The 26,958-nt window shown below is 42.4% G+C and overlaps 1 protein-coding gene across 8 annotated transcripts in view; it reads left to right on the top strand.

Annotated features, from left to right (window-relative positions):
• ST18 (ST18 C2H2C-type zinc finger transcription factor) overlaps nt 1–26,958 on the top strand; it is a 520,674-nt gene that overhangs the window by 150,219 nt on the left and 343,497 nt on the right. For all 8 annotated transcript variants that reach the window (XR_012320159.1, XM_073679291.1, XM_073679292.1 and 5 more), the window contains exon 2: nt 7,235–7,328. Coding sequence is in view for 7 of the 8 variants with exons in the window: in XM_073679291.1 (XP_073535392.1) it covers nt 7,326–7,328 (3 nt within the window). In the remaining variant the exon portion in view is untranslated. The remainder of the gene's footprint in view (nt 1–7,234; nt 7,329–26,958) is intronic.

The raw sequence follows: 26,958 nt of genomic DNA, 5'->3' as shown, positions 1-26,958 counted from the left end.
ATTTTTGCCCTGTTATTGGCGCTCTGGTACCGCTATTCATTTTCACTGATTTCTTATTATTACACATAACTTAATTTAAGAACATCTATGGTTTGATTTCTTTGTTGTGTGGATTGGATGGGTTATTACTGACATCAGGGGAAAATTTTATGTCAATAGCACCTTTAGAATTATATTTTCTTAGAAAATTGGTGACGTGTTCAATACTTATTTCCCCTGCAGTAGTTAACCATATTTATGAGCCACAAATAACTGGTTTGAGTAAGCTTTGGAAACTGCACAAAATAGCAGTACAGTACATATGAGCACTACTTTTTCAGCCTTATACTAACGGTTGAGCCTCCTAAAACATTAGAAATGTCTGTGGTGGCAGATGTGAGAGTGATGGAACTGTCTTTAAGTGTATTTAGAAATTTTTACTGACCTAAGATATAAGAGAATAGCATGCCCCAACAGGTGAAAATGCAGCTGATTAACCCCTTAGATACTGCTGTCAATGGCAATGAATGCCACTTAATGAATTCAGTGTATCTTATCAGTGGTATGCGACTCTGCGCCTCAGCAGACAGTGACTGGAGTAACATTTCTAGCATAAAGTACACAACCACTTTTGATGACTTTGTTGGGTGGGCATTGCCATGCGCCATCCCGCCCTTACTCCTCTCCAGCTACGTCCAGAAGTGGCGTGAAAATGCCAAAAGTCGTAATGCAAAGTTGCGCAAAAAATTTTGTGACTTTTCAAAGTGTTCTACTTCCCAATTCTGGCATAGACACTGATGAATTGAGGCCTTAGTGTCTGAAATGTGTAAGTTGGATACTGTTCCTCTATTGTTGGGAAGTAAGGGTGGATTCAAAAGGACCTGTAGTTTTTAAGTTTCGATACTGGAAATTCTACTTCTTTTAAAAACAGAACATAGAAACTTACCAATAAGGGATAGAATTTACAATGGGCCCTGTAACCTCAGGATCTTAAAAGGGCATTCTTCATCATATGAAATGACCAGTTATTAAATTACTTATGACAGTTGAGGTACTTGCCACAGATATGGCATTTGGACACTGGAACTTTTAGTTGTCCCTCTTGTGTATGTAATACCTACACAAAAATATTGCAAAAAACAACGCATATGGCTGCAATAGATAACTGTATACTTCAAATTAATGCACTAAGTGACTTATGAAATACAAAAAATACTGTGATTTTACAGTCACCAAATACAATTAAAACAAGCTGGCAGTTTAATCTACACCATAGTCAGAGTCACTTTATCCTACAACATTATAATAAAAAAAAGTTCAATTAAATATACATAACATACATTAAAAATAAGCAAAGGAAATATTTTAACATACTTTACTATAAAACATGGATTTCTATTTTTTTTTAATAGACTAAGTGGATTGTTTCTTCTCTATACCCTATATGTACTTTTCTAAGTGGATCTCAGCTGTGTTGTCTTAACTCTCAGTCTCTTGGGATGAAATAGACAGCAGATGGGATTAGGGCAGAGGGTTGATGCATATGACAGCAAACGGCTTCTTTAGACTGGGTAGAAGCTGTGAGCATTAGGAAGCGACTCTTCCCCTTGAGAACCAACTTGCCACTGAAGAAAGTTGAAAACAAGCCCTTTGAGAAGCATTATTAAAATACTAAAAAAATTGCATTGTGCAGAAGATGTGCTGCTGTGTGTTTATTTGGATGCTAATCGGTTTGGCATCAGGGATCTGTGTGGCAGTCCTGCTACTCCCTTATGTGATTTAGTTCATTTATTGACAATCTTTGTGAAAAGAAATGAAAAATCATCTTTAATACGTGTATAAAAAAACAAGGTGTCCTTATCAAAAGTATGACAATAATAAATGAAAAATGCTGCGCATTGCCTGTTATTGTATACTGAGTCATGAAGTCCAAGATCTAATAATAAGATGAAAAATAAAATAATGAAATTTACAATTAGAAATGAATAATGGTCAATCATTTGTACAATGCAAAATCTATTGATTCTAAAAATTACTTTAGTTGAATTTTACCAATTTTTTATATTTTTTATTTACACGTTAAATCCTTTTTGTACCTGCTACTTTCAATTATTTCCAACAAAATATAATTTAATTATTGCATTTAGTTTTATTTGCCCATGAAAAGAACTTTACTTTACAAAATGTTGAGTTCTATTATATCATATAATTTATTTATACTTTGTATTATAAAAAAAATGTACTTTTCTGAAGTTCAACAAAAATACAGAAGTACAATAGCATTGCCATATTTTCAATCAGTGCTGTATCTGAAGACCTCTTGTCAAAAAGAGCTGATCTTTTCCCTTCTTTCTATGGCAAAGAGAATAAAGACTCAATGATTAGGTCTCTAGGTAGTCAAAAGTTGTTAATGATCTGTGATTCAACATATATTATTTACTAAGGCATTCTACAATGGCCAATAAGTCACTTAAAGCCATATTAACATACATAAATATGACTTTAAAGGGAATCTGTCAAGTGGTTTTGCTACATCTGAGGGCAGCATGCTGTAGGGCAGAGGCCATGATTCTAGTGATTTTATCAATTGCTAGGCTACTTGTTACAGTTTTAATCTGCAGAAAATCTACACATTCTCTGAATGCTGAGCTCTGTATAAGCCCACCCACACCACTGATTAGCAGATTTCTGTGTACACTGTGCATAGGCAGAAAGCTGCCAATCAGTGCTAGAGAGAATTATACACAGCTCATGAATTTGGAGAACTACATGGCATTAGGTTTACTAGTCATCTAGTGATAATATTCTGCTGACAAAAATAATTAAATGAAAACTACAGCACACAGTCTAGTAAGTGATACATCGTTAGGATCATGGTCTCTGTGACTACTTTCTGCTGCTCTTATGAAGTAGGTAATAAAAACCTGTTGACAAATTCCTTTTAAATAGAGAAAATTACCTTTTTTAATTTTAATGAGAAAAAATCTTGCAATCTTGTCAGATACCTATAATGCCCTTGAAAAATATCTATCTTTAAGCCCTAAGCACTTTTGTAATTTACTTTATTATAAAATTCCTTACTATTCTCCCTTTCCTGCTGTTCCCTTTATGTGCTTTTTGTTCCTTTACTTCCTGCGACATTTCGTTTGAGGGAATTCTTAAACGGGATGTCACAGGAAGATAGGCCTGCAGTCACTTCTCTGCAGTATCTATCAACCCCCTCCCCCGAAGCAGGACATCATCATGGAGCAGCGCTGCAGTCACTTACCACAGCCTCTGTCACTACCATGTCCAGATGATATTAAACCAAACAGAGACTAGGAGTATAAATGGCTTATAAAAGAAGATTGTTTATTAATAGATGAATATACAGCAAAAAAATACATTTTAAATATCATAAATGCAGGAGAAGGGGAAAAAAAGTGCAAAGTGCCTAAACCAAGGTCCCCAAAAGTTCACTGCATCCCATCCCAAATGCTGAGGAAGTTGCAGCCATCAAAATTTCAAGCCACACTCACCACTGCAGTAGTGGCCCAAATGGATGTGGGAAAACCCCACTTGCCAGGTAGGAAACAGTATAAAAAGTGGATGGGAGCACAGGGGAGGGGGGAGTCTCAGGGTAGCAGGCGCACCTCAACGCACGTTTCGCTGTCACAGGACAGCTTTCTCAAGAGGAAGTGTGCATAAGAGTTTGTAGGACCTTAATATATATACGCCCGAATTGGTCACATGAGTAGTCATGTGACCAAAGGTTTCAAAAGTAAACAGGCAGGAGTTTGCAGGACCTTACTATATACGACCCAAATTGGTCACATGAGCAGTCATGTGACCAGAAGGTATCAAAAGTGAACATGTCCAGATGATGTCTTAGTTCAGTAGTGATGATGAAGACATAACCACATCTTCAGTATCCACTGCCTGCATCTTCAGTTGCCACCACCACAGTTTCTGCTTCTGACACCGAACAATACATTATTAGAGTGTGGTGATAGAAGCAGGGTGAGTGAGAGCAGCAAAGCTGTCACTGACCCTGTTTCTATCACTGCCCTGTGATGACAATTCAATTGAGGGCAGTGATAGGAGCTGTTGGCCACGCTGCTCTCACTTACACTGCTTCTATTACCACTCCCTAATGATGTCTCATTTCAGGGAGAGAAGCAATGGTGTCAGAATCGGTGACTGGCAGCTGTCACTGAAGATGTGGTGACATCTCTATCACCGCTACTAAGCAAAAACGTCATCATAGGATGGCGGGGACTAAAGCTGTGGTAAGTGACAGCAACGTCACCTCATGATGACGTCCTACTTTGGGCTAAGGGAACTGGAATCTGTAGAGAAGTGACAGCAGGGCCATCTTCCTGTGACCTCCTGTTTGAGACTCCCTTTAAACAAAATGCCACAGGAAGTAAAACTTATATATGGAATACAGGGAATAGCAAAATACGGAGAATGGTAGAGAATTTTATAATAAATCAAACTACAAAAGCAGTTAGGGATTAAAGATAGATATATATAAAGGGCATTGTAGGAATCAGGCAACCACTTTAATCATGTTTCTTTTCAGTGACTTTCAGCACTGTCTGAATGTCCGTGAATGAAGCTGTATTGTCATTTTTGTACATATTAGTATATATTATGCACTCATATTTCTGGTCTTACATTTAATAGACAGATTTATCAAGCATGCCAGTGTTCAAGCCGAATATATCCTTACTGCCTATAATAAAGGGATTGTCAAGGATTAGACCAAGTTGAGTTTGCCTCCCAGCACCACCTACCCGTGGGAAGTGCCTGGCACTGCAGCTCAGCATTATTTAGTTGAATGGGGATCAGCTGCAATACCAGATACAGATTATTGAAAAAATATATAAGGCTCGAGAAATCACTTATACTTTTTTTGTAAATGTATTATGTAATCCACTGAAAATTTAGAGGTTTTAAAACATCTCTCCAATAATCAGGTTGCTGTAGGCAGTCTAGAGATATAATGGCAGTAGGAAATAAATATAGCAAAGTCGGCTTCACTTACAATACATAAGAGCTGCTGGGATGTTACTCTAGACTCTGCCTACAGCAATCCATTTGTTAGAGAAAGTTCTTAATATTAAACCAAAACATTAGACACTTTCTTTAAATTGCAAAAAAAAATTCTACAAGAAAAACTAAAGCAATTTTTTGAGTGCCAACTAATTTTACAGTCAGAAATGAAATCTTTGTCTAACAATTCTTCAAGAGTGCAGTATCACATTTTAACAGGGTTTCCTACCTCAAAAATATGGTCCAAAATGCTTGTATACATATAAAATAACAAACACAGCAACTACTCACGTTCCCTTGGATCCAGCCCTGGGTGTCTGCTGCTGTTCCAGTTTAATGGCTGCAGCAGTGATGTCATCATTACAGTGCACATCACTGCTGCAGCCAATCACTAAACTCAGAGGCTTATGCCATCTAGCCACTGATCTTATTGACTGGCTGCAGCAGTGATGTGCACTGTAATCATGGCATCACCGCTGCAGCCAGTAAAAGAGACAGGAGCAGCTACGGAGAGCCAGTCTGGGGAAGGTTCGTCCATGCTGTATTTGTTATTTTAAATGTATAGAAACATTTGGGGCCATATTTTTCCTAAGGTGAAAACCCCTTTAACAGTTAATGGAAAAAATGACCTTTTTTCAATCACACACTTTTTTTGAAACATAGCACACCATTCATGAAGGTGTTTTCCTAATTTTCTGGCATAAAACACCTTCAAATGTCACAAAAAATTTTCACAACTCGGACTTGTACAAAAATGTTGTTACTTTACACGTCTCACTCCAGTTTTGGCTAGTTCCACCAAAGTGAGCATCGGCTGGGTGAGATGGGGTGTGACAAAATCCAACTGACAAACTGATGAAGAGTTGTAGCGTACCTTGGGTCAGAAATGTTACTTTTTTGGCAGAGGTGTATGCCAGTTGTAAGAGGATCCTGTTTCAGTAAGTAACGTGCGCCTCTTAAAGAATTAGATGCATATTACTCCAGCACGACCATCATTAAGACTGGCATCCACAACGCACAATATACTTACCTCTGACTTATCATACAAGTTGTACTTACTGTATTTTTGTGTTACTTATCATTTGTTTTTCTGGTTTGTCTACATTTATGGAGTAAAAAAATGTTTTCTCTGCAGTGTCCTTGACTAAATACAGTTGTACAGATTGCAACCATATGTGCTATCATTTTTTAGCGTCTGTTTACAATTTTCAGATTGCCGTTAGCTCTTCCCTGCTAGGTTTCTGCTGCCTTTTGACAGCCAGAAAAGCAGATCAAACTATACTATTCTATCCAGTAAAATAAAAAAGATACCTGATAGAAATCTGACAGACCTATTATAAGTTAATGAGGGAATAAAACTGATCAGAACAAATCATAACAGATCTGTCATATCTATCACAGATCCTGTAAAATTGGAAGCAATTACGCTAGTGTGAACAGTACCCTCAATCTCTTCTAAGCCTTACAATATGGTAAAACTTAAAAATGGAAGTACAGCCATCAAAGGAAAATAGTTTTAAAGTGAACAGTAACAAATTACAATCATTACTATAATGATCAGCACCCATGACAACAACAATTATACGAACTACCAATATATGTGTCCTTTTATTTTCTAGGTATTGTTTTAAAGGGAATCAGTAAGCAAGTTTTTGCTATGTAATCTGAAGACAGCATGTTGTAGGGGTTAAAAGACAGATTTCAGCAATGCCTCACTAATCAAGCTGGGTGGTTTTATTTACTTGCAATAATAATGTTGACACCAGGAGCTTATCATTGCTGGGACACAGAAGAGCCATGCCTGGCAGTCCGACTCCACCCCCTCTGTGATAGGCAGCTCACAGTGTATACACAATGTACACAGAGAGCCTGGTGTGGGCGGGTTAGCTTTCTCAACTCTGCAGCATTGCTAAATCTAAAAACTCTGATTGTGTCAGAACGGCTGCACCCAGCAATGTAAGTGATACATCATTGGATTTAGCTTCTCTTTGCCTACATCAGGCTGCTCTCAGATGAGGTAGCAAAAACCTGTTGACTGATTCCCTTTAAGTCTGCTAAATTTTAGTAGTTTGAGCAATTTTATTAGATTGTCATACTGGGAACATTTGTGTGTTTTACCAAAGGGGATTGGGGTAAGCAATCATCACCTGCTTTAAACAATTGCTATAGATTTCTTTAGTCATATTGATCACTTTATAAATCTTTTTGTCTCCCATAGAGAATGAAAAACAGAGCTGTTTACTAAGTCTGCACCTGAAAGAAATCCCTGCTGACCGGAGTAATATAACATATTTCACTTCAGTGGGAAAATGGTAATGCACTTTACTACTTTAGCCTTAAATGTAATGTGTATATATGCATGTTTTTTTAAGGTAGACTTAATAAGTTTCATGTTGCACAAGTAAATAAATGTAACTGAGACTTGCAGTTTGTACATTGGCAGATGAGCATATTGATCCTAAAAGTATTGTAATAGTATAACTAGACAAACAGGGGTTTCTTGATAACATGAAACTTTGATGGTCCATGGTGTACTGAAGTTTTACAATTATGCTGAATATATATATATATATATATATATATATATATATATATATATATATATATACACTGCTCAAAAAAATAAAGGGAACACTCAAATAACACATCCTAGATCTGAATGAATGAAATGTTCTCATTGAATACTTTGTTCTGTGCAAAGTTGAATGGTTGGCAACAAAATCACACAAAAATCATCAATGGAAATCAAATTTATTAACCAATGGAGGCCTGGATTTGGAGTCACCCCCAAAATTAAAGTGGAAAAACACACTACAGGCTGATCCAACTTTGATGTAATGTCCTTAAAACAAGTCAAAATGAGTCTCAGTATTGTGTGTGGCCTCCACGAGCCTGTATGACCTCCCTACAACGTCTGGCATGCTCCTGATGAGGTTGCGGATGGTCTCCTGTGGGATCTCCTCCCAGACCTGGATGAAAGCATCCGCCAACTCCTGGACAGTCTGTGGTGTGGTTGGTGGATGGAGCGAGACATGATGTCCCAGATGTGCTCAATTGGATTCAGGTCTGGGGAACGGGCGAGCCAGTCCATAGCTTCAATGCCTTCATCTTGCAGAAACTGCTGACACGCTCCAGCCACATGAGGTCTGCCATTGTCCTGCATTAGGAGGAACCCAGGGCCAACCGCATCAGCATATGGTCTCACAAGGGGTCTGAGGATCTCATCTCGGTACCTAATGGCAGTCAGGATACCTCTGGCGAGCACATGGAGGGCTCTGCGGCCCTCCAAAGAAATGCCACCCCACTCCATTACTGACTCACTGCCAAACTGGTCATGCTGAAGGATGTTGCAGGCAGCAGATCGCTCTCCACGGCGTCTCCAGACTCTGTCATGTCTGTCACATGTGCTCAGTGTGAACCTGCTTTCATCTGTGAAGAGCACAGGGCGCCAGTGGCGACTTTGCCAATCCTGATGTTCTGTGGCAAATGCCAAGCGTCCTGCATAGTGTTGGGCTGTGAGCGCAACCCCCATCGGTAGACGTCGGGCCCTCATACCACCCTCATGGAGTCGGTTTCTAACCGTTTGTGCAGACACGTGCACATTTGTGGCCTGCTGGAGGTCATTTTGCAGGGCTCTGGCAGTGCTCCTCCTGTTCCTCCTTGCACAAAGGCGGAGGTAGCGTTCCTGCTGCTGGGTTGTTGCCCTCCTATGGCCCCCTCCATGTCTCCTGGTGTACTGGCCTGTCTCATGGTAGCACCTCCAGCCTCTGGACACTATGCTGACAGACACAGCAAACCTTTTTTCCACAGCTCGCATTGATGTGCCATCCTGGATGAGCTGCACTACCTGAGCAACGTCTGTGGGTTGTAGAGTCCGTCTCATGCTACCACGAGTGTGAAAGCCAACATTCAAAAGTGACCAAAACATCAGCCAGAAAGCATTGGTACTGAGATGTGGTCTGTGGTCCCCACCTGCAGGACCACTCCTTTATTGAGGGTGTCTTGATAATTGCCAATAATTTCCATCTATTGTCTATTTCATTTGCACAACAGCATGTAAAATTGATTGTCAATCAGTGTTGCTTCCTAAGTGGACAGTTTGATTTCACAGAAGTTTGATTTACTTGGAGCTATATTCTGCAAAGTATGAATGTTCATTGTCTTTCTTTTTTACTAATTGTTTTTTTTCTATCTATTTAAAAATGCAGCAACTGGAAGCAGCGCAACAAAGATAGTATAAAAAGTGTTTTTATGGAGCATTGTGGCACCACAATGAGCCATGAAAAAAAACTTTTTATACTAATTTTTGGTGGGCTGCCCTCAGTTGCTGCATTTTTATCTGGATAGTTTGGTTGTTGCCTAAGAGGCTTTGTCCCTCATTATTCTGATGCTGCTCTAGTTTTTCCATATCTGTCTACACTGCTCAAAAAAAAAAAAAAAAAGAGAGCACTAAAATACCACATCCTAGATATCACTGAATGAAATATTCCAATTGCAAATCTTTATTCATTGCATAGTGGAATGCGTTAAGAACAATAAAACATAAAAATGATCAATGCAAATCAAAATTAATATCCCACGGATGTCAGGATTTGGACTGATACTCAAAATCAAAGTGGAAAATCAAATTACAGGATGATCCAACTTCAGTGGAAATGCCTCAAGACAAGAAAATGATGCTCAGTAGTGTGTGTAGCTTTCACATGCCTGTATGACCTCCCTACAACACCTGTGCATGCTCCTAATAAGGCAGGGGATGTTCTCCTGAGGAATCTCCTCCCAGACCTGGATTAAAACATCAGTCAACTGTGCTCAGTGTGAACTTGCTCTCATTCGTGAAGAGCACAAGGTGCCAATGTCGAATTTGCCAAACTTGATGTTCTCTGGCAAATGCCAATCGCCCTGCATGGTGTTGGGCTGTAAGCTCAACACCCACTTGTGGACATCAGGCCCTCATAGCACCCACATGGAGTCTGTTTCTGACAGTTTGAGCAGACACATGGATGTTAGTGACCTGCTGGAGGTCATTTTGCAGGTTTCCTCCTATTTCTCCTTGCACAAAGGAGGAGGTAGCAGTTCTGCTGCCGGGTTGTTGCCCTCGCATGGCCCCCTCCATGTCTCCTAGTGTACTGGCCTGTCTCTTGGTACAGTATCTGCTCCATGCTCGGGACACTGTGCTGACAGACACAGCTACCCTTCTGGCCACATCTCACATTGATATGCCATCCTGGATGAGCTACACTACCTGAACAACTTCTGTGGGTTGTAGACACCATCTCAAGCCACTGTACCTCTAGGGGTGAGAGCAATGACAAAATGCAAAAGTGACCAAAACAACAGCCAAAAAGCAGGAGAACAGAAAAATGGTCTGTGGTCACCACCTGCAGAACAACTCCATTATAGGGGGTGTCTTGCTAATTTCCTATCATTTCTACCTGTTGTCTGTTCCATTTGCACAACAGCAGGAGAAATTGATTCACAATCAGTGTTGCTTCATAACTGGACAGGTAGATTTCACAGAAGTGTTATTGACTTGAAGTTACATTGTGTTGTTTAAGTGTTCCCTTTATTTTTTTGTGCAGTGTCTCTATCTATCCATTATCTATTTATATATATATATTTATCATCCATCTATTATCTATTTATCTATCTATCAGCTTTATATCATCTAGTAATGTATCTTTGTATCTATCTATGTTTCTATCTATCTACTTTTAACATATGGCTTTATGCCACTTTAGAAACGCTTTTCTAATATAGCAGTAGCTAGCAACTGAATCTTTAATTTCTCTGCCCAACAATGCCTTAGTGATACACTCTAATAGAAATACTTGGCACACATTTGTTACCTGAGGGAATAATAGAATTATTTGTTGAAGTCATTTGGCAAAAGAACGTAAACATATGGTTTTGTTTTACATTCAGCTCTGCCAGTTGTGTAAAGTTGCTTGGAAGCTCTACAGTGTCTGTGAAGACAATGTCCACATTTTAAGCTGTTTATGTAGTAGTTATCCAATGTTGCCTATTCTTTGATGGATTATTGCTACAGAGGTGAAATATTAGGACCTGAATGAACTGACTTGTTAGAATCTCTTTGAAGCAAAGGTCTAATTTCCTCAACAGATGGAACGTATTTGTTGTGCTACTACTTAGAAAATCGGTTTCACATGGAAACTCAAATAATGTCACAGCGGTATTCATTCAGAATATCATTAATAAAGTAGAAACAAATCATAGTAACGTATGTATAAATATAACATTTAGCACAGTATCCAGAAAAAAGAATGGTTTAGTGAATACAATTTCAACTAAGCAGATTTAACAATTCGATGCAAATGATCACAAGTTGAAGGGGTAGTCTAGGCAAGAAGAAAAGTAGCCCAGGGGCCTGCATCTGTTAAAAATAACCATCTAATTGATACTCACCTACCAGCACCTACCTAGACCCGGCGTATTTCGCTCCATGATCTCTGTTAAAATAGAAAGAGGAGACGTCACTGTTCCACCAGCATCAGGATCACTGCAGTCTTTGAATGAGAAAATCCATGATGAAACACTGATGGTAAAAACTGAAACACTAACCAAACTCTGGTGAATGTCTTATCCAAAACACTACTTAAACGTAGACCAATTTTTGTGTACCAAAATAATCACTGAAGTCTAAATGAGGCCTTACATTATATCAGAATTTATCAAGCTCTGTGAGCGTCCCAAAAAAAGAAAAAAAATCAATGGCAGAATTGCTGTTTTTATTTTATCCCGCCTCACAAAAAAATGAAATAAAAAGTGATCAAAAAGTCAAAGATATCTCAAAATGTTACCAATGAAAACTATAGCATGTTACTACAGCTTTGTAAATAAATAAAAACATTATGACTGTCAGACTACGATGTAAAAAGTTATTCATTTAAAAGTGATTTTTTTGTTATAAAGAAGAAAAACATTAAAAATCTATACAAGATTGTTATTATTTTAAATCTTTCCGCCAATACTATAAAACCATATATCCTGCTTGGTTATAAAAAAAAATATGAAAGAATACCAGAGTTATTAGGTTTTGTTAATATAACCTCACAAAAAAATGAACTAAAAAGTGATCAAAAAGTTGAAAGTACCCAAAATGACACTAATGAAAATGACAGCTTGTCCTACAAGCAAAAAGACCTCATGCAATTTTGTCTATGTAAAAATAAAAAAGTTATGAATCTACGAGTATTGTCATTACTACATCAATCTGCAGAATAAAGTAAACATGTCAATTAAACTGAATAAAAAATAGTTTAAAAAAAAACAAAAACAAAAAAAATCAGAATTGCTTTCTTTTGTACATTCCAACTCCAAAAAAGTGTAATAAAAAGTTATAACATGATGTACATACCATAAAATGATTCTACTGATAAATAAGTCTTTTCAAGCAAAAAATAGGTCATCATACAGCTCCACTAATGAAAAACTGTAAAATGTATGTCTTTCAGAGTATGGCAATACAAAATCAAATTAATCTTTCAGCGTATTTCTTAAAAAAAATAATTAAAACATAAACAAAACTATATAAATTTGGCATCACTATAATCGTACTGGCTATTTGTGCAGCTTGTGATGTGCAAAAAAAGTAAATGTCAAAAAATATCAGCATGATTTGTGTTTTTTTCCACTTTAACCAATTAGAAAGAGCAAAAGAGTTAATAAAAGTTAAGTAATAATGAAAAAAAATACAATATCAGTATATTGCTCAGCTGTTAGTGTGCCTGTAATGAAGAGTGCCTGGCACATGTACATTATGCCATGCCACATAATAATCCTGGGAGTAGGACTAGTTTGATGTTCCTTCATGAATGCCTCGAAAGCCTCTTCATATAATTGCCCACGTGGTCTCCAGACCAATCTTCAGATATCATTGTATCCCAGACAAAAAGCGGGACTCATTGCTGAAGAAGATAGCAGTACGGCCATTTCTCCAAAGTGTCTCAAGAAGCATTTTTCAGCATGACAACGTCAGGCTGCATGTTGCTCGCACTACTGTGAGCAGCCAGCAAGGCCTAAACATGCTGACATTGCCTGCAGCATCTCTGAACTTGTCTTCCATCATGCACATCTGCAATGGAAGCTGCCAGCAGTAGATCTTAATGATTTGTGTGCCCAAGTGCATTCAATGTGGTAGAATATTCCTCAGACAACCATTACTATCCTCATTGATAGCATGACAAGAAGTTTAAGTGCGTGGACTTCATCATGTGGCGTTCATACACGATACTGATTAAAACAAGATATTTTGAACATTTTGTTCCCATTGTTTCATCATTTGCATATTATCGTCATGTCTATTGACCGTGTGATTTATGTAATTTCACAACCTTTTCTTATTGCTATTCCAACTTCAATATTGAAAAATATATATAAATTACTAAGCAAAAGTTTTAGGCAGGTGTGGAAAAGAGTCTGAAGTGTAAATATTTTATTTTATCAATTATCAAAATGAAAAATTAAACAAAACATTGAAGAAAAGAAAAATCTAAATCTAATCAATATTTAGTGTGGTCACTGTTTGTCTTTAAAGTAGCATTAATTCTTCTCGTTCCACTTGTACACAGTTTTTGAAGAAACTTGGCAGGGAGATTGTCCCTAACATTTGGTTGAATTAGTCACGCATCCTTTTTGGATGTAGGATTACCCTTTTTTCTGTCTCTCCATGTAATCCCAGACAGACTCAATGATGTTGAGAATAGGGCTTTGTGAAGGCTGTATCATCACTTCCAGGACTCCTCATTCTTCTTTACACTGAAGATACTTCTTAATGACAATGACTATGTTTTGAGGTCATTGTCTGGCTGCAGAATAAATTTGGAGCCAATCAAACACTTCCCTGATGGTATTGCATGATGAATAAGTATCTGCCTAAATTTCTCAGCATTGAGGACACCATTAATCCTGATCAAATCCCAAATTTTATTTTCTGAAATGCAGCACCAAACTTGCAATGAACCTCCACCATGCTTCACTGTTGCCTTCAGACACTTGCTAACAAACTGCCTTCTTTTACAGTCAAATATTTCAAATTTTGCCTCACCAGTCGAGAGCACCTGCTGCCATGATTTTGCAAACCAGTTCCTATGTTTTCATGCTTAGTTAGTCGCTTGGCCTTGTTTTCATGTGAAAGGTATGGATCTTTGACCACAAAGCTTTCATGCAGACAACTTCTAGCCAGACTTCTCCAAACAGTATATGAGTCTAGCCCAGTTGTACTGTATTCTGCCAGTTCTGAGCTGATGACACTGCTGAACATCATCCAGTTTCAACAAGTAAGCATAATTCATCTTTCACTTGCTGCACTAGTTTTCCTTGGCCGACCATTGTGTCTACAGTCCTCAACGTTGCCCATTTCACAGCACATGTTGAAACACAATCTGCTTCGAAATCTTTGCTAGTGCAATATAACTCCCTTGTTTTTTGTTGCTATGCTCATTTTTGCAAAGGAGTAGGACCTGTGTCATGAAACTGTCTTCTACAAACTCACCTTGGTAACAGTTTGGCTGTTCTGAACACAGTTTTAAGTTACCTACACAGCTGTCTCTGGTTCAGATAATAACTGTGTTTAAAACTAAATATAAAAATAATGATCATTATCATCTATTTTGAAGAATTGGTTATTCACACAACTGATTCAAATCCTACAAAATCCAAGACTTAGTGAAAGTGTAAACTGGTTACACCAAATATAGATTTGATTTAGATTTTTCTATTATTCATTTTCTTTACATTTTGTTAATTGTTAAAAATAAACTTTTAACACTTCTACTTCTAATAGCATTCTAACTTTTAAGCATTTTGCATTTTTTTCACCTTTGTAGCAGTTTGGCTGTTCTGCACCAAGTTTTAAGCCACCTACACAAAGTAGAGGAGTACAAAGAAAATTGCATGGTGCCTATAGTAAACATGGTGGTGGTAGTGTCCTGGGGCTGCAAGAGTGCTGCTGGTGTCAGGGAGTTACAGTTGATTGATGGCATCATGAATTCACAGGTATACTGCTTTATATTGAAAAAGAAAATGCTACCATTGCTCCATGCTCTTGGTAGACATGCACTTTTCCAATGTGACAATGAACCAAAACACACAAATAAGGCCACTGTTGCATTTCTGAGAAAGAACACGGTGAAAGTGATTCATTGGCCAAGTATGTCTCCTAATCTGAACCCAATTGAACACCTATGTGGAATTCTGAAGAGACAAGTTGCACATCACTCTCCATCCAGCATACAGGCTCTAAAAGAGGTCGTTCTTGAAGATTGGATAAAAATAGGTATTGTAATATGTCACCAACTTGATTATTCCATGCTTAGCAGATTTGACGCTGTCCTTAAAAATCATAGAGTTCATACAAAATACTACATGTAGTAGTTTTTAATGTAGGGTGTATTCATTTTTTCATCATCTAATTTGAGTAAAACTGAAGATTTTGTAGTGACAGTTATAGTATTAACCTTATTTTCTTGTTATGGGTTACAAAAACTGTTTTATGAAACTCAGTCTTGTCAAAAGTTTGGAAATTGCTCATATGTTCAGTAAGATGATAATAATATGGAGTTGGTTCTCTCTTTTACAGCCGTAACAGCTTCCACTCTTCTTGGCAGACTTTCTACAAGATTTTGCAGTGTGACTTTGGCAATTTTTATACTAGACATAAAGGATTTGTTTGTACATTTTTTTTAGTCATGATCATGAACATTGACTTTATGTAGCTATATGTGTTTTTATATAAAGAGATATTACACAATTTCCTAAATGGATTTTATTTGGGTTCCTGGTGTACATTATTAAGGTGGTCACTTGCATTAAAGATTGAATACTAAAGTCTTGAAATTCTGTAAATCACTTTGAAAGGTCCCCTTCACTTAGCCATATGATACCGGTACCAGAAAAAATGGTACTGATGTCATCAGTGTTTTAGATCAGTGTGCCATCCGTGTGCCATCAGTGTTTTTCCAATATCACTTAAAACAAAATCAATTCCAAAGCTCCTAAACTTTTCAATGTTAAACACGTGTAAGGGGGAAGACCGGGGTGTAAGTACTTTCAGAGCAAGGGATCTGGAACTACCGGGGCCGTGCCTCTGGTTGCAGGGGGAAGACAGACTGCGAGCACAGGAGTCAGGTGACTGGGAAGCTGGAGGCATGTCCAGAGTGAGAGCTGGGAGGTCAGGTGACTGGGGAACTGGTGGCGTGGCTAGAGAGAGGAAGAGACGAGGACGTTTGTGCGGAAAAGCGGAGCTGGGTCCTGCTCAGCAGAGCAGTGTGAGAGGGTCCAGGCTCCTGGCTACAGTACTTGGAGCAAGATCCGAGTGCAGTGGACTGGAGGAGTCAAGCCGACTAGAGGGAGAAGAGACGCAGGGTCCGTGGAGCCGAGCACGTGAGGTGCCGTGTTATGGACTAGGGGCTCAGCGGGTAAAACCGGAGAGCGCCCGCTGCCGCCAGATGACAGAGCATTGTTTGGATGGGGAAGCCTGAAAAAATCAACACCAGCATCAGCTGGCAACTGCGTTGTGAGGAGCAAGAGTCAGCTAAGAGAAAAAACTGTCGATTACCACCGGTTTGACTTTGCTACATCTAGTTAAACTGTGAACTGTCAGTAATACACTTTTACCTGCTACTTCCCTTGTTTTTCCCCCATATTTTCCCCTGTTACTCCCTGCGTGGAGATTGACCCTGTTATCATAAACTTCCCCTGTTTATTAACCCTGAATTGGCTGCTCTGTGTTTCTGTGTCACTGCATCTAAAGTACCTGTGTTACATATGGCGTAGTCGGCAGGATGCAGTCGTTAGACACAGACACTGCAGATCAGTCCATCCTGGGAGCCCCTAGATCTAGCTTGCCGCTGGGGGCCATGCTCAGCAATCTCCCAAAGTTCACCGGGGACAATGTGATGCTGTGGGACTGGATTGAGAGAGTTAGGAGTATGTTACATATGCATCCAATGACCCCAGCTATGCAAGTCGAAATAGCCTTACTGGCCCTGGACGGCGAAGCCTGACAATCCGTGATGTACCACCCTCCCCATGACCGGGATACTGTAGAAAAAGTGGTGTGGATACTGGAGGAGATGCATATGGATCCCACCAATGTAGGAGAGCTGAAGATACGGCTTTTTCACCCAAGTGCAGCAGGAGGGGGAGACTGTGACGCAGTATGTTAATGCCTTACAGAGGGTGCATGCCTATATCACTAGAAAAGACGACATGGGGAATTTGGGAATGGGCCTCCCCTGACGTGATCTTAAGGGACCGGTTTGTGGCTGGCCTCAGGGATGTGCAGCTGAAGCAGGCTTTGCGGGAGCACCTGCGCGCCAACCCACGTATGACTTTTCTAGAGGTGGGGGCAGATGTGTGACGCCTCTACTTCGGGAAAGCCCTTTAGTTTACCCTGGGTGTTGGGGGACTCGGTGTCGGGTCCTGTGATGGAGAGATGGGATGCAGCCGTGGCCCGGACCCGACCCGTGCTCAGGGCCGTCACATTAAAAGGAAGATGTTGTGTTGAGTGGCTTATTTAACGACTACGCCACCTGTGGTGTCTGGTGAAGGATCACCAGCGCCGCTGCAGTCCACCGAGGCCTGATGTAACGGCGGCCAGAGTTCTTACTACTCCCCACAGGCGGAGCAAGGCCTCAGGGCAGAGGGACAGGATGGAGGGGGGTAGTAGTTGAGGAGAAGGCATCCCACATCCCGCGGTGTGGCACAGAAATAACAGTCCGGAGGCCATAGGGGTGAACTTCCAAGGCTTTACTCACTCAGATGGCAAAGGAAGGCGACTCCCTGCTCCCCGCGGAGTCCTGCGTTCAACAGAGACGGGGGCCCAACAACCTCCAAGTAAGTCCAGCATTCAGTCGCGACCATAGAGCAGAGTGTTCCTGAACTACAGACCAATTCCCTTCCGTCCGTGTGTGTGCAAATAGGCCGTGCCTCCCTCTGAGCTCCTCTCAGAACAAGGGCACTGGGGCAGCTCCGCTCCGTCCGATACCCGATGGGATCCTCTGGACCTAACCGGGCTTTCCCGTCCAGGACGTAGAGTAGCAAGGTCGGGTGTCGGGGGCTGGTACCCCTCTTTGCAGCCAGAGTCATACTGAATATATCAGGTCGGCGAGGACAGGTGGCGTACACCGCTCCATCTGCATCCTGCCTGGGATCCATTTGCTATGGAGCCACACTCTTAAGCTCCGGGCCTTCTGGATCCTGCTCCTTGGCCGGGTTGAGACATTCCTTGTCTGCAACCTACCTCTCGTCCCAAGGCCAGGGTATGAGGGCTGTGTCCCTTGCCGGCGCAGGCCCACACAGGATCTGCACTCCCGGAGGGAGGTCACATGACACACAGTAGTTGACAGCAACCAAGACAGCACAAGAACTTGACTAACCAAAGACCAAGATCAAAGATGGCTTTCTATTAAATATGAAATCTAAAGTGTAACTCACTTGTAAGTCCTCCACCCTCACCCACTAACTGGTTCCTACTACTTTGTGTTCCCCAGTCTCCCTGTAACCAGGGGAGCAGCACCTAGTGCATACTAGCTCCCTCTGGTGGAGAAGTGTGGTGTTGGATGCAAGGGCTGGGTCACGACTATCACACTGGCCTTACCTCAGAGGAGGAACACCACACTCCATTAGAGAAGTGTAGCATTCCTGTGGTGGTCGAACACTTAGGGGCGCCACAGAGGCACGTGTGAGAGAGCAGGTGATGGCGGTGATTGCCCCGGCAGGGATGGTCCGGAGTAATGAGGTACCCACCCCGCCTGCAGCTGAACCAGAATGGGCTCGAGAGATGCGAAAGGAGATTCAGGAGATGCGGGATGAATGGTCCAGTCTCAAGAAGACCCCTGCCCCAACACCAGAGATACCCAGATCGATTGCCCCAGTTATGGAAAGAAACGAATTCAGGCCCCGCCCTGCAGAAGAGTTCCGTAGAGAAGTGAGGCAGCCCTACACAGACAGAGACACGACCTGCTGGAAGTGTGGAGGCACAGGACATTACGCCAGGGGCTGTGCTAGCTGAGGGTGGCCCCTGTCGCGGCAGCCGCTAAACTAGCGGGCTCCGTGTTTGGGGGACACAGCCCGGAGCCTGAGGAAGGGGAAAGAAAAACAGGAACTCCCAAGGACCTGGTTTCCACTGTCGTCTGAGCCGAAATAAGCGGTCGAGCTGTTCACTGCCTGATTGACACGGGATCCCAGGTGACTACGATGACAGAAGCCTACTTTCAACAGCGATTTCCAGAGAGAGCGCGGCCTGAATGGGGACCAGTAATTAGACTCACTGCAGCTAATCAATTAACCATCCTGGTCGCAGGGGTGGTGTGGATGTAGATCCGAGAGTGTGGAAAAGATGTGGGAAAAAAAGGAATCGTCCTGGTCACAGGGGGAACCGGAAGTGGACCCCCGGTGACCCTCGGAATGAATGTGCTGAAAGAGATTGGGCAAACCCTGCTTAGTGAGCTAAAGGAGATTCCTCTAGACCAGTGGGACCCACGAACTCCCCAAAGGAGGGTCTTTCAACAACTAATCCCAGCTGCCCAGGCTCAGGAGACGTGGAGTGAAGGGAAGATCCTGGGGAAAATAATAGTGCCAGAAGCTACGGTGCTCACCTTACCGCCCGGACAAACTGAACTCACGTTACCCGCACGGGCCTGCACACCTTTTGAGGGGGTCTAAGTTCAGATGCAACCAACATCGATGGACAAAGTACCCCCCGGACTCTTGGTGGCTCGGACACTGGCCACAGTCCAGGGTGGCAATGTTATAGTGCGGTGAGTTAATCTGGGCGAAGATGATCTCACACTCCCTCCAAGGGCGGAAATAGCCCAGATTCTGGGAATGCCAGAGAAGTTGGTGCGACCTTATATGGTACAGCTGTCCACTGTACGAGGAGACCCCTGGACTCTGGCGCTCAACGTGCCGCCAGAATCCCACCGCGCTAGTGTGAAGGGGGGACGAAGAATCCTAGAACGAATGCGGGCAAAATTGATGGGACTTACACCTCGAAAGGTGCAGCAGGTTGAGGAGGTGCTGGAGCGGTACCATTAAGTCTTTGCTCGCCATGAGGATGATTTTGGTTGCACTGAAGCCATTACCCACGAGATTCCTACGGGAAGCCCTGCCCTGGTGCGGGAGAGATACTGGCAGATTCCTCCCCAGATGTATAAGGAGGTTAAGGAGATGCTAGCCTATATGTTACAGAATCGTGTGATACGGGAGAGTCAGAGTCCGTGGGCAGCCCCGATTGTCCTGGTCCGGAAGAAAGATGGGACTCTGTGGTTCTGTGTGGACTATACACGACTGAATGCTTGTACAGTACGGGACTCTTACCCACTACCCCGAATCGAAGAGTCCCTGTCGGCCTTAGGGAAGGCAAGATACTTCACCTCCTTGGATCTGGCCAGTGGGTACTGGCAGGTGGCCATGGCCGAACATGACCGTGTGAAGACGGCGTTCATATTACCCATAGAATCATAGAATGGTAGAGTTGGAAGGGACCTCCTGGGTCATCTGGTCCAACCCCCTGCTCAAAGCAGGATTCACTAGATCATCTCAGACAGATGTCTGTCCAGCCTCTGTTTGAAGACGTCCATTGAAGGGGAACTCACCACCTCTCGTGGCAGCCTGTTCCACTCATTAATCACCCTAACTGTCAAAAAGTTTTTTCTAATATCTAATCTGTGTCTCCTCCCATTTAGTTTCATCCCATTGCTTCTAGTCTTTCCTTGTGCAAATGAGAATAAAGATGATCCTTCTACAATGTGACAGCCCTTGACATATTTGTAGACAGCTATTAAGTCTCCTCTCAGTCTTCTTTTTTGCAAGCTAAACATTCCCAAATCCTGCAACCGTTCCTCATAGGACATGGTTTGCAAACCAGTCACCATTCTGGTCGCTCTTCTCTGAACTTGCTCCAGTTTGTCTATGTCTTTTTTAAAATGTGGTGCCCAAAACTGTACACAGTATTCCAGATGAGGTCTGACCAAGGAGGAGTAAAGACCGATAATGACTTCACGTGATCTAGACTGTATGCTTCTGTTAATACATCCCAGAATTGTATTTGCCTTTTTTGCTGCTGCATCACACTGTTGACTCATGTTCAGTCTATGATCTATTAGTATACCTAAGTCTTTTTCACATGTACTGTTGCTTAGCTCTATTCCTCCCATTCTGTATATGCTTTTTTCATTTTTATTGCCCAGATGTAGTACTTTGCATTTTTCCCTGTTAAAAACCATTCTGTTGGTTGCTGCCCACTGCTCCAGTTTATTTAGGTCTTTTTGAATCCTCTCTCTCTCTTCTCTAGTATTAGCTATCCCTCCTAGCTTTGTGTCATCAGCAAATTTAATCAGTTTACCCTCAATTCCTTCATCTAAACCATTGATAAAGATGTTGAACAATACAGGTCCCAGGACGGAGCCCTGTGGTACCCCACTTGAGACATTCATCCAGCTGGATGTGAAGCCATTTACAACCACCCTTTCAGTCCGATCACTAAGCCAGTTATGAATCCACCTAACAGTTGCCTGGTCCATTGCATACTTGGTCATTTTTTCAATAAGGATGGTGTGAGATACTTTGTCAAATGCTTTGCTGAAGTCAAGATATACTATATCTACAGCATTTCCCTGATCCACCCAGTCAGTGATTCTGTCATAGAAGGAAATTAAGTTAGTATGACATGACTTGTTAGTTACAAACCCATGCTGACTCTGGTTAATCACTTCATTCTTATCCATGTACTTACATACATGTTGTTTAATAATTTGTTCAAAGATCTTTCCTGGTATAGAAGTCAGACTCACCGGCCTATAGTTTCCTGGGTCCACCTTCTTCCCCTTTTTGAAGATAGGAACAACATTTGCTCTTCTCCAGTCTTCTGGGACTTCTCCTGTTCTCCAAGAATTTTCAAAGATTATGGAGAGTGGTTCTAAAATTTCTTCTGCGATCTCCTTCAGTACTCTGGGGTGTAATTCATCTGGACCTGGAGACTTGAACTCATTTATGTTAGCTAAATATTCCCTCACAATCTTTCTGTTTACAGATAACTTGGATTCCTCTATTCCTTTAAAAGGACAGTGAAGATCAGTTGATGTTACATTTTCTTTCTGAGAGAAAACAGATGCAAAATAGGAATTAAAAAGTTCGGCCTTCTCAACATCCTCTCTTACCATTTCTCCATTTTCATCCTGTAAAAATCCTATAGCATCTTTGACTTTTCTTTTACTTTTGACATACCCCCAAAATCCTTTTTTATTGCTTTTGACATCTCTTGCAAGCCTTAATTCATTGTCAGCTTTAGCTAACCTGATACGGGCCCTACAGGATCTGCAGACTGCATTATAATCTTCTTTAGATATGCCTCCCTCTTTCCATTTAATAAACATTTCTTTCTTTCTTTTTAGCATGTGTTTAAGTTCTGTGTTCATCCATCCTGGTTTCCTTAAATGCTTCCCATTCTTCCTACTTTTCGGGATTGTTAACGATTGTGCTTTGAGAATCTCATTTTTAAAAATTTCCCATCCTTCCTGGACATTTTTGTCCTTAAGGACATCCAGCCATTGGATCCCTCCTATTCTCTTTCTGAGTCTCTTAAAATCTGCCTTTCTAAAATCTAACCTTGAAGTTTGAGTCTTCACATGTCTTCCTCCTCTAGTTATCCAAAATTCTATAATAGCATGATCGCTGCCTCCTAGGGTCCCAGCCACCTTTACCTCCTCAACCATTTCCTCCCTGTTTATAAGGATTAGATCCAAAGTAGCAGATCCCCTTGTTTTCTCCCCTACCTTTTGGAAGATAAAGTTGTCAGCAAGAGAGGATAAGAATTTGCTTGACCTGTTAGTTTTACTTGAGAGAGATTCCCAACAAATGTCTGGATAGTTGAAATCTCCCATGACCACTACGTCATATTTTTTGGAGAACTTGGTCATTTGATACATAAAGAGTTCATCCATATCTTCAGCTTGCCCAGGTGGCCTGTAGTAAATGCCTACAATGGTGTACTTTCCGTTGTTCTCTCCTTGTATTCTTACCCAAACAGTTTCCACAGAACTCCCAGTCTCTGAAGCTTCAATCTCTGTGCAGATATACGCTTTTCTAACATACAATGCAACACCTCCTCCTCGTTTATCAAGTCTGTTTCTTGCAAATAAGTTGTAGCCTTTTAGCCTTTTATTCCAATCATGTGTATCGTCCCACCAAGTTTCAGTGATTCCAATGACATCATATCCCTTTTCCTGCATTAGTAGTTCCAATTCTCCTTGTTTGTTGCCCATGCTTTGTGCATTTGTATAAAAACATTTTAGTTTGTGATTGGTTTCTCTTCCTCCCATATTTTTATTATTTAAATTGTTTTGTCTTTGTTCTTCTTTTCCACTTCCAGTAGCAGAGATCTCAATAGTATTTGTCAGCTGTATGGCTTTTTCTGGCCTTTTGCTTCCCTTCCCACATTGTTTTAGTTTAAAGCTCTTCTGATGAGTGTCGCAAGGCGACTTCCAAATACATGTTTTCCAGTCTTCGTAAGGTGCACCCCATCTCTAGCAAGTAGTCCATCGTATAGGTAATTCATTCCGTGATCCAGAAATCCAAATCCTTGTTGACGGCACCATCGACGTAGCCAGTTGTTCACCTGTAGAATCTTATTCCACCTCATTGTTCCATGGCCATCCACTGGGAGGATGGATGAGAAGACCACCTGCGCTCCCAATTCTTTCACTTTCTTGCCTAAGTCTTCAAAGTCACTGCAGATGGTTTCCAGGTCCTTTCTTGCGGTGTCATTTGTCCCCACATGTATTAGCAGGAATGGGTAGTGATCTGTAGGTCTGAAGAGTCTTGATATCCTGTCAGACACATCTTTAATTTTTGCTCCTGGAAGACAGCACATTTCTCTTGAGGTTATGTCAGGTCTGCAGATAGCAGCCTCTGTTCTTCTTAACAGGGAATCCCCCATGACCACCACTCTCTGTTTTTTCTTCACAACATTCTTCTTTCTCCATCCAGGAGGATTCTGAGGGCTTACAAGGTTATTCATTGCTGGCTAAGTCTTATTTTGCTGTATTTCTTCATGGTTCTCCTGCGTGAGAGCCTGGTACTGGTTCCTGAGCAGTATGGGTGCTGACTGCCTCTCGATCCTCCTGCTTCTGTGGGTCACATGCTTCCATTCCTCTGTTTCGTCAGGTGCAGTTCGAATTTCTTCTCTTTCTGAATCATGAAGAGATAATTCTGCTCTGTCTAAGAACTCTTCACCTTCCTTAATGATTTTCAAGGTAGTTAACCTCTCTTCTAGATTTCGCAACTTTTCCTCCAACAGGGACATAAGCTTGCATTTCTGGCATGTGAAGTTTGGCTTTTCCACTGGCAAGTCTGTGAACATGTAGCAGGATATGCAGCTCACCAAATGGCTCCTGGACTCTTCCATGTTCTTATTGTTAATGTTCTGAAAACAGTGAAAAAAGCTTAAAAAAAAAGCTTCAAAATGCGCACGCCGGTAGGCGCGCGGTTTACCGATGTCCTCTTTTCAGCTCCAACAGCAAAAATCCAGTGTTCTTTGAGCTCGCGGAGACTCTTCACTTACCCCAAAATGCAGTGGGAATATGCAAATTATCTCCTCAGGACTCCTCCCCTGGTTTACCGATGTCCTCTTTTCAGCTCCAACAGCAAAAATCCAGTGTTCTTTGAGCTCGCGGAGACTCTTCACTTACCCCAAAATGCAGTGGGAATATGCAAATTATCTCCTCAGGACTCCTCCCCTGGGACTGTTCGAGTTCAATCGGATGCCCTTCGGCCTGACTAACGCCCCAGGACGTTCCAGAGTTTGATGGAGAGGAGCCTGGGCAATTTAAACTTCGAGGCGACACTGATTTACCTTGACGACATAATTGTCTATGCCGCCACCTTCGAGGAGCACCTCCAGCGACTGGAGCAAGTACTGAGTCGCCTAGAGAGTCATGGCCTAAAGGTGAAGCCCCAGAAGTGCCACCTGTTCCGCAAACAGATCGAATATCTCGGTCATACTGTGTCCGGTGAAGGAGTCAGGCCCACCCAGGAAAAGGTGGCCGTCGTGCAGGCGTGGCCTACCCCAAAGACAGTGAAGGACGTTCGGGCCTTCCTGGGACTTGCCAGGTACTACCGAAGATTCGTGAAGAACTTCACCCGCATAACCAAACCATTGCTGGAGATACTTAAGGGAGTGACGGCGGGCTCCAAGAATCAGGCGATTCGGTGGGGAAGCAGCCAGGAAGAGGCCTTCCATGCCCTAAAAATGGCCCTGACTGAGGCCCCAATACTTGCTTATGCGGATTTCTCCCAACCTTTCATACTCCACACTGATGGGAGCTTACATGGTCTGGGAGCCGTGTTATCCCAAGTACAGGAGGGGAAAGAGCGCGTGATTGCATACACCAGCCACTCCCTTCACGACTCCGAGAGGAACCCGGATAATTATAGCTCTTTCAAATTAGAGTTGCTGGCTCTGGTTTGGGCAATGACCGAGAAGTTTGCAGAGTATTTGTCCGGTTCCGAAGTACTGGTGAGAACAGATAACAACCCACTGGCCCCCCTGGAGAATGCGAAATTGGGGCCCTGGAGCAGCGGTGGGTGGCCTGCATGGCCAGGTACTGGTATGAGATCACATACCGGCCTAAGGCAGAGAATACTCATGCCGACACCTTCTCCAGAGTGACATATGAACGGCCTGATCATGACCGCGATGAAGAGTTGGAGGCGGATGAGACCCCTAGCGTCCGAAGTTTCATGGGACCGCTGGCCTCGGCGCAGGGACAAATCGGAGAGACATTGGAAGAACAAGTGCTAGGGCGGCCAAGATATGACTGGATCCAACTTCAACAGACTGACAGAGAAGTTGCTCAATTGCGTCAATGGGTGGCTTTGCGGCAAGTCCCAAGTCAAGAAGAGAGGAGTACCCTGTCCCCGGGAGCACTGAAGATGCTGGGACAATGGGAGAGACAGTGTTTGCGAGACGGGCTGCTGTACTGACGGGTGCAGCTACTGCGAGAGTTCAGTACCACCTAGCAAGTGGTGATCCCAGAGAAGTTGGTCGGAGTAGTGGCTAAGGAGGCTCATGAACGAGGGGCTCACTTCAGACCAGAGAAGACGTTTCAGTGGTTGCAGAGGCTGGTGTATCATCCACGACTGCAAGCAACAGGAGAAGACACTTGTCGAAGATGTCGGAGCTGTGAGCTGGTTGAGCCACCGGAGCAGAGGGTCCCCATACAAACTATTGTGACTTCTGCCCCCTTGGAGGTGCTGATGATTGACTATTTGACTGTTGGACCGGCGCATCTCAGGTATAAACATTGCCTGGTAATGATAGACCACTTCACAAAGTTTGCGGTTTTGACCCCGACCCGAGACGAGACCGCCGAGTCAGCTGTACAGGTCATCTGCCGAGACTTCATTCGGGTGTATGGCTGCCCAAAGAGGATTCATTCCGATCAAGGCGCCTGCTTCCAAGGCCGGGTGATGGAAGAGCTGCACCGGTTGTACAAGATAGAGAAGTCACGGACTACTCCTTACCACCCTCAAGGAAATGGGGCCTGTGAATGCTTTAATCGGACACTAATCCAAATGCTCCGCATGTTGGAGGAAGATTGGAAGGTATGGTGGCCTGAGTTTGTGGCCGAGCTGATGTGGGTCTAGAACAACCGAGTGAATAGTATGACAGGGTTCACTCCTTATACCTTGCTGTTTGGGCGAAAGGGGTGAGAGATTATGGAGTTAGCGCTGGACCCCGAGGAGGACTACCCACGGACAGGGGTGTCTTCCTGGGTCTGGGGACATCGGCATCGACTGCAGACTAGTGTTGAGCCACCCCCGTAGTGTTCGGGTTCGGTTCGGTTCGTCGAACACCGGGATGTTCGAGGAACTGTTCGTCGAACTGTTCGTCGAACACCTTAGAACACCGTCGAACAC

This window comes from Phyllobates terribilis, unplaced genomic scaffold (genome assembly GCF_046119375.1).
Source record: "Phyllobates terribilis strain yellow unplaced genomic scaffold, ASM4611937v1 Scaffold_4__5_contigs__length_816908805, whole genome shotgun sequence".
NCBI lineage: Eukaryota > Metazoa > Chordata > Amphibia > Anura > Dendrobatidae > Phyllobates > Phyllobates terribilis.
Note: the sequence above shows the minus strand (reverse complement) of the source record. Positions and strands in the feature narration are given on the sequence as shown.